The 13,938-nt window shown below is 48.8% G+C and overlaps 1 protein-coding gene across 1 annotated transcript in view; it reads right to left on the bottom strand.

Moving 5' to 3' along the window:
- Positions 1–6,623: 6,623 nt before the first annotated feature.
- The window catches only part of LOC133136593 (partitioning defective 3 homolog), a 201,645-nt gene continuing 194,330 nt past the window's right edge, over positions 6,624–13,938 (bottom strand). Inside the window, exons 24-25 of the mRNA XM_061254228.1 lie at positions 10,902–11,041; positions 6,624–7,118 (exon numbers count right to left, since the gene is read on the bottom strand). Of these exons, the coding sequence (XP_061110212.1) occupies positions 6,644–7,118; positions 10,902–11,041 (615 nt within the window). The 3' untranslated portion in view covers positions 6,624–6,643. The remainder of the gene's footprint in view (positions 7,119–10,901; positions 11,042–13,938) is intronic.

The raw sequence follows: 13,938 nt of genomic DNA, 5'->3' as shown, positions 1-13,938 counted from the left end.
GTGCGTGAGTGTGCATGTGTGTGTATGTATGTGCGTGTGCGTGTGCGTGTGCGTGTGCGTGTGCGTGTGCGTGCGCGCGAGTGTGTGTGTGCATATGCATAGTATTCTATTCCTCTATTTTGGCTATGGCTACTGGATGACAGGAAATTTTATGACACACATTACATTCAGAGTGCTATACCGAGTCTAATCCAACCTTTTCCGATAAAATTGGCCAGTTCCCTTTGAGAGTAAAAGCCTGCTCTCGTCAGGGCAGTGTGATGGTCGCAGGCGTTGTTACGTTGTGTTCTGCTTTTAAATGAGATAAATCATGTCATGTTATATTCACTGTACACTTCATATGATAAGCCTGCCTTCCCGAATAGCCACTTACTTTTACAACAGCTCTCAGAGAGCTCTTGCCTCTCTGTGATTTGATTTTGATTTCCTGTAATTCCCCACCTGGCTCTGTTCTGTCCATGGGAGGCAGACTGCAGAGCGAACAACCTGCCCGGAGCCATCTGTACGTTCAGCAAACTACAGAGAGGACCCGAGACCTTTCACAGTAGATCAACAAGTGAAGAGGACCAAAAGTGGGGCAAAGATCATATTACATGGTCTTTCAAATGCATAACTCAGACAGTGATAGGTGGATTACTGTATGTGCATGCTACTTTTCTGTGACTGAAGCTCAAAACACAAAGCCAAGAAATGAAAAAAATAAAAAAGATAGAATTGCTCAGTATATTATTATTACAGCAATTACTCTTGGCTGCTCACAGTTTGACTGGATGTTAACCTTTTGGCACCTCATTCTCTGCTTGAGAACAAGCACACCTGAGTCATGCGCTTTATTTGAAATACTTTACCCTTTTTATATGATACATTATTTCCTTCCAGAAATATTTTTCTTCTTCTATTTGCTTAACACAACCATTTATTTGAGCTCTGCATGAATTGTTGGAAATCTATCAACATGTACTGAGTTGAAAAGGTGATAATGAAACATTTTAAACAGCAGTCGGCATGCAGAAACTATTATAATGACCGGGCTAGGGCTACAGATGTGTTGTGGATCCATTCCTGAGGACGCACACAGGGGGTACCACGCATCTAGAATGTGTTTTTACCAGTCCACTTCACACAAAATATCCTAATTTTCAATGAGCTAGCTTTCATTCCTTGAATGCTAAATGATATATTGAAATCCAGCAGGCTGAAGGAGCTGCTGGCACAGTGGAGTAAACATGTACGTCGCTTCCATATTCTTCCTAGAGAGAAAATGAGAAGTTCCTGAGAACAAAAACAAGTACAAGAACAAGTTATACACTTTTGAAACATAGTTATTACACATAGTACACCACCACATAATACTGTCCTTTCAAATGTGTCCAAAAGGAAATAAATGACCAAAGAACTAAATATATCTTTGAATATAATTATTAAATTATTCATTGAGTGGTTTTGTTTCACAATCCATGGCATGTACTAGCAGAGTTTTTCATAGATAGGACGCTGGGATTTATTGCGTTTAAGTTCCATCCACAAGACACCTGTTTAGCAATCAACGCACTGCAGTGCCTGGCATATCATCCCAATTACCACAGGGGTTCACAAACCTGTCTGTGTGGGGGCAGGTCTTCATTCATTCAGCTAATGAGCTAATCATGCACTTCTACCCAGACTGTGATTAGTTGTGGATATTCTGTTTTAATGCAGATCAAAAAGGCCACACTCCCACCTGTCTTTCTGACTTGATTGGACTCCCCTGGTTTAAAGACCCTTGTGTTCTTTAATTGGCCCTTAATTGTATAATTGCTCAGTTGAACGTTGATTACTGCAGCTCTCGAGACCCACAGGATCAGAGCTGGAGTGCAGGGTAACTCCCACAGCGAGACCCACAGCCACATCCCACATCCTGGGATTTTAAGCACCGTACATTTAGATAACATTTTACCTACAAAAGGGGGCGGCCTGTAGCGTAGTGGTTAAGGTAAATGACTGGGACAGGTAAGGTCGGTGGTTCTAATCCCGGTGGAGCCACAAGACCCGCACAGGGGGCGACATGGCTCAGGCAGTAAGAGCAGTCGTCTGGCAGTTGGAGGGTTGCCGGTTTGATCCCCCGCCCGGGCGGTGTCGAAGTGTCCCTGAGCAAGACACCTAACCCCCAAATGCTCCTGACGAGCTGGTCGGGGCCTTGCATGGCAGCCAATCGCCGTTGGTGTGTGTGTGTGTGTGTGTGTGTGTGTGTGTGTGTGTGTGTGTGTGTGTGTGTGTGTGTGTGTGTGTGTGTGTGTGTGTGTGTGTGTGTGTGTATATGAATGGGTGAATGGAGAAGCATCAATTGTACAGCGCTTTGGATAAAGGCGCTATATAAATGCCTGCCATTTACCATTTACAGCCGTTGGGCCCTTGAGCAAGGCCCTTAACCCTGCATTGCTCCAGGGGAGGATTGTCTCCTGCTTAGTCTAAACAACTGTACGTCGCTCTGGATAAGAACGTCTGCCAAATGCCAATAATGTAATGTAACGTAACTTCCTTATCCAGTAGTCCATGACCATGTGGATCACCCCTGACAAGACCAAAACTACCCCGACAGAGATCACATGACCACGCAAACAGATCTAACAGCCAACATGCGTTAAATAGCACATTAAATGGGCTGTGATGGACAGTCGAAGTACAGACCAGACTTACATTACTTGTGTGTTCACCCTTACGTTCAAAAGCATATGAGCATCTGACATGACGTAGATGTAGAGGGAGGTATTACTGTAGCTGTTCTGTACCGTTCCGTTCCGTTCCGTTCCGTACTGTACTGTAGCTGTTCTGTTCCGTTTTGTACTGTAGCTGTTCTGTACTGTACTGTACTGTACTGTAGCTGTTCTGTACTGTACTGTACTGTACTGTAGCTGTTCTGTACTGTACTGTACTGTACTGTAGCTGTTCTGTACTGTACTGTACTGTACTGTAGCTGTTCTGTTCTGTACTGTACTGCAATATAACACTGTAAACTCGCATCACGAGTGAGAACAGAATATATGAAGAGGATGAATCAGCCTTCATTTTATTTTACACTTGATATGTACAAAAGAGGCCATTTATTATTATTACAGTTTAATACATCATGAGAAAGACACACAAACCAACTGCACTGTGCTTCCATTAGTCACCCATTTTACCATAGTAATACAGCATTACAGGATAAAGGGAACAGACAGGCACTCACATTCTCTCACACACACACACACACACACTCTCACACATGCACACATGCACACACACACACACTCTCACACATGCACACATGCACACACACAGATACACACTCACTCACACACACGCATACTCCTCACACGCACACGCACACACACACGCACACACACACACACACACGCACACACACACACATATGCACGCACACACACAGATACACACACACACACACACACACACACACACACACACACACACACACACACACACACACAGAGCATGTACACATTCCTTGCCTTGCACCGCTGAGCAAAAACAGCTCAGTGGGAGACAAGATACACAAGGACATGAATACACATATTAAAGGGCTACACGTTTAAAATTTAAATAAAATATTTGCGGTACGTCAGATCATTCCGCAAGAATATATATATAAAAATCCACCAAATTACCACCTCTAAGTTTCCTCCTCAGGCACTTTTAACCACATCACACTCCCCCTGCCCTGCTACTGACCCACTGACCCACTCCCCCTGTCCTGCTACTGACTCACTGACCCACTCCCCCTGTCCTGCTACTGACCCACTGACCCACTCCCCCTGTCCTGCTACTGACCCACTGAAGCACATGGCCCAGTATGGCACCATATCTGAGAGCAACTAACTGCATTAGCCCATCTTAGACCAAACAAACTGCATTAGCCAAATTAACTCCAAAATCTCTGATAAAGCGATGTGAACTCTGGTATCACAGCTGAACAATAAACACTGGACCACGCAGCAGCCGTGACGAAGTGAAACTCATTTTGGGGCATGATTGTATTCTGTCTGTATTCACAGACGCAGAATAATTCCTGTCATCAGTGTCTGCTCAGCAGGGAGAGATAAGTGGTGCTTGTTTCAGGAGTGGAGAGTGCTGCTGTATGCAGACATCAGAACTTGAGACATTGAGACATTTTTAATGCAACTTGTGAAAAATCATCTGAATTGTGAAAACTCATCTGAATTGAACATCAGATAGATACGTTCCCTTTTGTGTGCTCCCTCTCTTCACCAGACCAGGAAGCATCGCAGTACAGGACAAACTTATTCATTACCATTGATTCAGCCATTACGGAACTGGGGCAGTGAAATAAGACACAGCCTAAAATGGCAGAATTGAGACCGCGTCTCTGTTCAGAGCTGTGCTGAGAATGTGTCTCTGTGTCTCTGTTCAGGGCTGTGCTGAGAATGTGTCTCTGTGTCTCTGTTCAGGGCTGTGCTGAGAATGTGTCTCTGTGTCTCTGTTCAGAGCTGTGCTGAGACTGTGTCTCTGTTCAGGGCTGTGCTGAGAATGTGTCTCTGTGTCTCTGTTCAGGGCTGTGCTGAGAATGTGTCTCTGTTCAGAGCTGTGCTGAGAATGTGTCTCTGTTCAGGGCTGTGCTGAGAATGTGTCTCTGTGTCTCTGTTCAGGGCTGTGCTGAGAATGTGTCTCTGTTCAGGGCTGTGCTGAGAATGTGTCTCTGTTCAGGGCTGTGCTGAGAATGTGTCTCTGTGTCTCTGTTCAGGGCTGTGCTGAGAATGTGTCCCTGTTCAGGGCTGTGCTGAGAATGTGTCTCTGTTCAGAGCTGTGCTGAGAATGTGTCTCTGTTCAGAGCTGTGCTGAGAATGTGTCTCTGTTCAGAGCTGTGCTGAGAATGTGTCTCTGTTCAGGGCTGTGCTGAGAATGTGTCTCTGTGTCTCTCTTCAGGGCTGTGCTGAGAATGTGTCTCTGTTCAGAGCTGTGCTGAGACCGTGTCTCTGTTCAGGGCTGTGCTGAGAATGTGTCTCTGTTCAGGGCTGTGCTGAGAATGTGTCTCTGTTCAGGGCTGTGCTGAGAATGTGTCTCTGTTCAGGGCTGTGCTGAGAATGTGTCTCTGTTCAGGGCTGTGCTGAGAATGTGTCTCTGTTCAGGGCTGTGCTGAGACTGTGTCTCTGCGTCTCTGTTCAGGGCTGTGCTGAGAATGTGTCTCTGTTCAGAGCTGTGCTGAGAATGTGTCTCTGTGTCTCTGTTCAGGGCTGTGCTGAGACTGTGTCTCTGTGTCTCTGTTCAGGGCTGTGCTGAGAATGTGTGTCTGTTCAGGGCTGTGCTGAGAATGTGTCTCTGCGTCTCTGTTCAGGGCTGTGCTGAGAATGTGTCTCTGTGTCTCTGTTCAGGGCTGTGCTGAGAATGTGTCTCTGTTCAGAGCTGTGCTGAGACTGTGTCTCTGTTCAGGGCTGTGCTGAGAATGTGTCTCTGTTCAGGGCTGTGCTGAGAATGTGTCTCTGCGTCTCTGTTCAGGGCTGTGCTGAGAATGTGTCTCTGTGTCTCTGTTCAGGGCTGTGCTGAGAATGTGTCTCTGCGTCTCTGTTCAGGGCTGTGCTGAGAATGTGTCTCTGTTCAGGGCTGTGCTGAGAATGTGTCTCTGTGTCTCTGTTCAGGGCTGTGCTGAGAATGTGTCTCTGCGTCTCTGTTCAGGGCTGTGCTGAGAATGTGTCTCTGCGTCTCTGTTCAGGGCTGTGCTGAGAATGTGTCTCTGTGTCTCTGTTCAGGGCTGTGCTGAGACCGTGTTTCTGTTCAGGGCTGTGCTGAGAATGTGTCTCTGCGTCTCTGTTCAGGGCTGTGCTGAGAATGTGTCTCTGTTCAGGGCTGTGCTGAGAATGTGTCTCTGCGTCTCTGTTCAGGGCTGTGCTGAGAATGTGTCTCTGTGTCTCTGTTCAGGGCTGTGCTGAGACCGTGTTTCTGTTCAGGGCTGTGCTGAGAATGTGCAGTGATTGTGAAGTTCAGCTGTTTGACGTTTGACCAGGAGGCTGGAGCCAGAGGAACTGTTGTGTACGAGAGAGTCCCAGCTTCCCGCGGTGGAGATGAATTTTTCATGAGAAGCATTAATTAATAACCTGGAGTGACCCCATTTATACACCCTCAGCCTCCGGGACTCTGAGTGAAGAGGAACCATCATTACAGGAAGAGGAGGCTGCTGCTGCTGCTGCTCACTGACACTCACACACTGACACACTGACACTCACACACTGACACTCACTCACTCACTCACTCACTCAGTACTTTGTGCCGAACTGATGTCCCAGAATCCCATGGGGCCCAGGCTAGGCTGTGATTGGTGATTGTCAGAGCATGAGGGTCCCCAGGTTCAGCATTGACCCCCAGTAAGGGAAGGCACAGAGAGGCAGAGGGTGATAAACTCCACACTCAATACAAACGGTCCAGAGTTCAAAGTTTAGAGGAGATCTGATTCATATCAAAGTTCCTTTCCATTTTTCCCCATTGTTTTCCAATATTATTTTATTGCCATAGAGAGAGAAAGAGAGAGACAGAGACAGAGACAAAGGGAGGGAGAGGGAGACAGAGAGGGAGAGGGAGAGGGAGGGTTAGAGAGGGAGAGGGGGAGGGAGAGGGAGAGGGAGTATGTGCATCAGTTCCTCAGGCCCCTCCCTCAGGAGTAAAAGGGGCGGGGCTTCAGTCGGGCCAGCTGGGAGGGGGAGGGTGGGACGTCCTGGCGGAAGGGCCCTTTAGCGGGAGGGGCGGGGCTGGGACAGGGGGCAGGGCTGTGGGCGTGGCTAGGGCTGGAGACAGAGGCAGGGTCCAGGTGCCTGTTCGGGGGCGGGGCCTGGTAAAGCTGGTAGCCGTGGGGCGTGTCCTGAGAGGGCTGGTACAGGCTCTCCTGCGGGGGCAGCAGCTTGGACTCCTTGCGCCTCCTCTGCTCCTGTCTCAGGAGCTCCTGCGTCTCCAGGAGGACCCGCACGTTGAAGCCGCCCGGCCCGGCCCCCCCGAGGCCCCCCAGGCGGCCGCTCCTCCCCTGCAGGCTGGCGTACCGAGGGCTGTCCTTCGCCGTCTGGAAGCCGTCCCCCGGAGGATACACCCTATCCCAGGAGTCCTGCGACACTGTGCTGGGGTTCTTACGAGGCTGCCTGGGAGAGAGAGGGGTTCAGTCACACCAGGGTCACACCAGGGTCACACCCAGGGTCACACCAGGGTCACACCAGGGTCACACCCAGGGTCACACCCAGGGTCACACTCAGGGTCACACTCAGAGACACACTCAGAGACACACTCAGAGACACACTCAGGGTCACACTCAGGGTCACACTCAGGGTCACACTCAAGGTCACACTCAGAGACACACTCAGAGTCACACTCAGAGACACACTCAGAGACACACTCAGAGACACACTCAGGGTCACACTCAGGGTCACACTCAGGGTCACACTCAGAGACACACTCAGAGACACACTCAGAGACACACTCAGGGTCACACTCAGGGACACACTCAGGGACACACTCAGGGACACACTCAGAGACACACTCAGAGACACACTCAGGGTCACACTCAGGGACACACTCAGGGACACACTCAGAGACACACTCAGAGACACACTCAGGGTCACACTCAGGGTCACACTCAGGGACACACTCAGGGTCACACTCAGGGACACACTCAGGGACACACTCAGGGACACACTCAGGGTCACACTCAGGGTCACACTCAGGGTCACACTCAGGGACACACTCAGGGACACACTCAGAGACACACTCAGAGACACACTCAGAGACACACTCAGAGACACACTCAGGGTCACACTCAGGGTCACACTCAGGGTCACACTCAGGGTCGTTACACTCCCAATGCAATCACATTTCACACTCTACTCTAAAATTCTGCCAGCATCTATTTTCAAGAAAATGTGAAACAAAATACTTTCAAGTGATTTTGAAATAGTAGCAGATATCCTGGGATAATCTCATGCATGCAGAGCCTGATGATAATGCATGCAGAGCCTGGTGATAATGGATACAGAGTATGATGATAATGGAGTCTGATAATAATGGAGTGTGATGGTAATGGAGTGTGATGGTAATGGATGTAGAGTCTGATGATAATGGATATAGAGTCTGATGATAATGGAGTCTGATGGTAATGGATGCAGAGTCTGATGGTAATGGATGTAGAGTCTGATGGTAATGGATGTAGAGTATGATGGTAATGGAGTCTGATAATGGTATCTGATGATAATGGATGCAGAGTATGATGATAATGGAAGCACAGTCTGATGCCACTACTGTGAGCCTTAATTGGCCAGCCTTTCTGTCTGTGCTGGAGCGGTTTGTGGAAAGCTCCTGTGTGAGACATGAAGTTTAGGTGTGGGTCATGCGCTGCAGACAGCCAGAGACCAGGGGTCTCTGTAAAGAGGAAATTCCTCTCACACCTCAGAGTGAGGAGCCTGAAGGGCACCTCACAGGAGCATACTCAGAGGAGTATTTTCTTCCTCTAAAGAGGGAGCGTTTTCACTCCAAGGCTGGTCTGCTGGATGATTACGGCTAACGCTCATGAAAAATACATGCTTATGTCAAGAGCAGTTTGAGAGGGCGAGAGAGACTGAGCCATACAGTGGAGAGAGAGAGAGAGAGAGAGAGAGAGAGAGAGAGAGAGAGAGAGAGAGCGTGCATCTCTGTGCCTGAATCAAAGCAGGAGCTGCCTTTGTACACGTGAGTTTGAATCTCAGCCTCAACATCTGTCACCTACTTACTCAGCCATATGCCTGTGTGAAGAAACAATGTCTGTTCACGCTTTATGTGCTAAGGAGATGTGCTAAATGGATGTTTACGCACACAAGTGAGTGTGCACTGCAGGTCCTTCTCGTGGTGAGTCATCTTTTAAAAACACGCCAGGACCAGAAACCGGAATGCCACAACACCATCTGTGCAAAAATAAAAACCCGCCAAACGACCGCCAAGCGAAAAGACTCCGGGGCCCCCTCTCACCTCCTGATCACAGGCTTGGACAGAATATCAGATGGATGAAGCATTCAAAACCTGAGACACTTCCAGTCTTCTATAAATAAACATGCCAAACGCAGAAAAAGATAAAGAACACAAGAAAGTCCCCTCCTCTCACTGAAAAGAGGCCAAAAAAGCCATTAATCCAGCCAGGTATTTATACCTGCTGCAGTGTGAGCAGCTGCTCTATTCAACTCAGCCTGACAAACACAGAGAGAGAGAGATGGGTCAGAACACAGAGAGAGAGACGGGTCAGAACACAGAGAGAGAGAGACGGGTCAGAACACAGAGAGAGAGACGGGTCAGAACACAGAGAGAGAGACGGGTCAGAACACAGAGAGAGAGACGGGTCAGAACACAGAGAGAGAGGGACTAGTCAGAACACAGAGAGAGAGACGGGTCAGAACACAGAGAGAGAGACGGGTCAGAACACAGAGAGAGGGGGACTGGTCAGAACACAGAGAGAGAGACGGGTCAGAACACAGAGAGAGAGACGGGTCAGAACACAGAGAGAGAGACGGGTCAGAACACAGAGAGAGGGGGACTGATCAGAACACAGAGAGAGGGGGACTGGTCAGAACACAGAGAGAGGGGGACTGATCAGAACACAGAGAGAGGGGGACTGGTCAGAACACAGAGAGAGAGACGGGTCAGAACACAGAGAGAGAGACGGGTCAGAACACAGAGAGAGAGACAGGTCAGAACACAGAGAGAGGGGGACTGGTCAGAACACAGAGAGAGGGGGACTGGTCAGAACACAGAGAGAGGGGGACTGATCAGAACACAGAGAGAGGGGGACTGGTCAGAACACAGAGAGAGGGGGACTGGTCAGAACACAGAGAGAGAGACGGGTCAGAACACAGAGAGAGAGACGGGTCAGAACACAGAGAGAGGGGGACTGGTCAGAACACAGAGAGAGGGGGCTCGTGTAAAACTCAGTGTCTATGTGTACTGACCGTGGCAGGGAGCTGTACTCTGTGTCTGTACTGTGTGTCTGTAGTCTGTGTACTGACCATGGCAGGGAGCTGTACTGTGCATCTGTAGTCTGTGTACTGACCGTGGTGTCTGTACTGTGTGTCTGTAGTCTGTGTATTGACCGTGGCAGGGAGCTGTACTCTCTCTGTACTGTGTGTCTGTAGTCTGTGTACTGACCGTGGCAGGGAGCTGTACTCTGTGTCTGTACTGTGTGTCTGTAGTCTGTGTACTGACCGTGGCAGGGAGCTGTACTCTGTGTCTGTACTGTGTGTCTGTAGTCTGTGTACTGACCATGGTGTCTGTACTGTGTGTCTGTAGTCTGTGTATTGACCGTGGCAGGGAGCTGTACTCTCTCTGTACTGTGTGTCTGTAGTCTGTGTACTGACCGTGGTGTCTGTAGTGTGTCTGTAGTCGGTGTACTGACTGTGGTGTCTGTAGTGCGTCTGTAGTCTGTGTACTGACCATGGCAGGGAGCTGTACTGTGTCTGTACTGGGTGTCTGTAGTCTGTGTATTGACCGTGATGTCTGTTGTGCGTCTGTAGTCTGTGTACTGACCATGGTGTCTGTAGTCTGTGTACTGACCGTGGCAGGGAGCTGTACTCTGTGTCTGTACTGTGTGTCTGTAGTCTGTGTACTGACCATGGTGTCTGTAGTGTGTCGGTAGTCTGTGTACTGACCGTGGCAGGGAGCTGTAAGCTCTCTGTACTGTGTGTCTGTAGTCTGTGTACTGACCGTGGTGTCTGTAGTGTGTCTGTAGTCGGTGTACTGACTGTGGTGTCTGTAGTGTGTCTGTAGTCTGTGTACTGACCGTGGCAGGGAGCTGTACTGTGTCTGTACTGGGTGTCTTTAGTCTGTGTATTGACCGTGATGTCTGTAGTGCGTCTGTAGCCTGTGTACTGAGCGTGGTGTCTGTACTGTGTGTCTGTAGTCTGTGTACTGACCGTGGCAGGGAGCTGTACTGTCGCTGGGCTTGCTGGAAGGCGTCTCTCTCGTCCTGTCGTTGTCTCTGCACCTCCACAGAGACAGAGTGCCGCCCCGTCTGTGCCCTGTACGAGCCTCCTGCAGCGCTACCCCCACTGGCCTGGAGGAGGAACTGCAGTTACTCTCACGCCACAGAGAGGAGCGTGGATACTTACCACCAAACGCACCCACAGGCCAGACCTCCGCCTCCAGGCCAGACCTCCGCCTCCGCCTCCACCTCACCCCCCCGCCGGCCGTGGCGTAGAGCACTCCCCCGTACAGAGAGGGCAATGTGGGTGCACAACTCCACGCCTGATTCTACTCATCAAGGTCTTTGGCAAAGACTCTAATGGCGAGTAGAATCAGGTGTGTAACTGCTTGGTTGGAGCAGAACCCGACACCCACAAGTTTCAGGGTAAGATTGAGTTTCCGTGGTGCAGATTAATGGAGGTGGTTTAGTGGAAAGTGAAGTTAGTATGTGTTAGGCGCTAACCGTGTAAAAACATGGTGTAAAAAGCTAGTACTCACAGAACAAAACCCTGAACCAGCTGTACAAGCTTAGAACAGCTTATCGATGTATCCAATTAAAAACATTTTTTTAAATGCAGTCCCAATGATCAATTTACATAATGAGGCTTGTTCAGATGTCATAATACAAAAAACAAATAAATAAAGTCTGACTCATTCTGGACGATGGATAGATCATTCCAATTTATAAACCACTTTTATAGACACTCAGCCATTTTGTGCCAGAACTCTCACCACCCATCAGCTGAGGAGGAGAGGGAGAGAACGATTATATAGCCAATTAAATCGTGATGATTAGGTGGAGGGTTGAAAGAGCCAGATTGGGAATTTAGCCAGGACACCAGGGAACCCCGTATACTCATTGTGAAGAGTGTCATGGGATCTTTAACAATCACAGTGAGTCAGGACCTCGATTTAAAGTGTCATCCAAAAGTGCTCCCATCACTGCGCTGGGGCATTGGGGATAATTTGACCAAAGAGAAGATCGCCCCCTACTGGCCCACCAACACCACTTCCAGCAGCCACTAGTTTTCCCAGGAGTGCTGACCACACCCACACCTGCCCAGCCTCAACCATTCAGCAGGAGCAGGGTGCATGATGGGAAGTGTAGACATCTCCCTCAATCTCCATTCCCTCCCTCCAGTCATCATGTAAAGATCTGAATCAATCACATGGACACCTCCATGGACCTCAATAACTGCAATTATTTCCCAATCCGTTTTAAAGGCAAATTTCAGGCACACACATCACTGGACCAGCGTTATGATCTTACCTTCTCACCCGCGCAGAGGCCGGGTCAGTCCCGACCCCGATGTCACAGTACTAAGAGAAGTTCTGTTTAGGAGTTTAACGCTGTCAGAGTTTAACGCTGTAAGAGTTTAACGCTGTCAGAGTTTAACGCTGTAAGAGATTAACGCTGTCAGAGTTTTACACTGTAAGAGCTTAACGTGATATGCAGACTGGGGGGACATTAGTATTGAATTTAAAATGCTCACATTGTGGGAGTATGGTAGCTGCACTGGGAGTCTTATCCGTGTCCTTTAGAGCTGACCATATAATGGCACCGAACGCCACAGGGGCATCTCTGAGAATGAAATTAAATATTTCTGCACCAAACGGGAAATCTCATTTCATCATATAGGCACTATGGCTCCGATCCGGAGATGATGAACATGGTGCACACGCAGAGGTGGGGATGAAACTGGTTCTCCAGGTCACGCCGGCGTGTGCTCAGAACAGCTGCAAAGAGTCACTTCCAAATTACCCCGTATTCTTCCCATCCAGTCTCTCCAGACAAACACGCTGGTCAGCGTGTCAGAATAATAGCACTTAGAGTCTCTCAGTCTTCAATGAAAAGACAGAATTCCTGCCATTTCCTGACGCTAAGCAGCGATTTCAGCAACACCACCAGAGCGTTTTTATACCAGCGACACAGGACAGGAACAGAGAGATGAAAAGCAATGCAGGAAAAAACAAAACAAAAAAAAAAACACGTTTCATGTGCAAACCATGAATCACTCAATTTCTTTAACTATCGCACCTCTCACACCAAGATGACCCTGGGTGCTAGAGCGTTTAAACCAATCATACTGAACTCTGAACAAAACAGAAGCAAGGCACAGCACATATAGTTACATCAAGCCTGTTCTTGGAGGTCTACTGTTGTACATTTTCACTTCAGCCCTGATTTAACACACCCGATTCTACTGAGCAGCAACTCAAGCTGTTCTCTAGCTGTTGAATGTGGTGTGTTTTCTATGGTTGGAGTGTTAAACTACAGGACAGCAGCTCTCCAGGAACAGAGTTGGGCAGCTCTAATTATTTAATTCCTTGCATTCCTTCCTTTTTCTCACACTCAATGTACTGTACAGTGATCTGGGGGAAACTCACCTCAACCACCACTAATGTGCAGCCATGCATGGCAGCCATTTCACACCAGAACACTCACCACACACCAGCTGAGGCGAAGCGGGAGAGAACAGATATTTAGCCAATTAAATTAGGGATGATTACGAGGCAGGTTGAGAGAGCCAGTTTGGGAATGTAGCCAGGACACCAGGGAACCCCCTACTCTTTGCGAAGAGTACCATGGGATCTTTAATGACCACACCGGGTCAGGACCACGGTTTAACATCTCATCCGAAAGAAAGCATCTCCTACAGCACAGTCCAGTGAGCAGGGGGATGAAGCACAGGCAGGGGATTCGCTGAGCAGCAGGTTCACCAGCGCGGGGGTGACTGAGGCTGAGATGAACGAGCCAGAAGAAACACGGGAAGTCAGGAACATCTCAAGAGCGAGAGAGACTTCCAGAGCGAGAGAGACTTCCAGCTACACAGATAAATGCATAAACAAATACATAAATAATGTTGAAACAAAGAAAAAGAAGAAAGAGACCAGAATCCTGGTCAGCCTTGGTCTGTGAAAAGCTGACACATGGAAAGCCCCGGACAGGACCGATACCAGAACCAGAACCAGGACCAATACCAAAAC

Source organism: Conger conger, chromosome 9 (genome assembly GCF_963514075.1).
Source record: "Conger conger chromosome 9, fConCon1.1, whole genome shotgun sequence".
NCBI lineage: Eukaryota > Metazoa > Chordata > Actinopteri > Anguilliformes > Congridae > Conger > Conger conger.
Note: the sequence above shows the minus strand (reverse complement) of the source record. Positions and strands in the feature narration are given on the sequence as shown.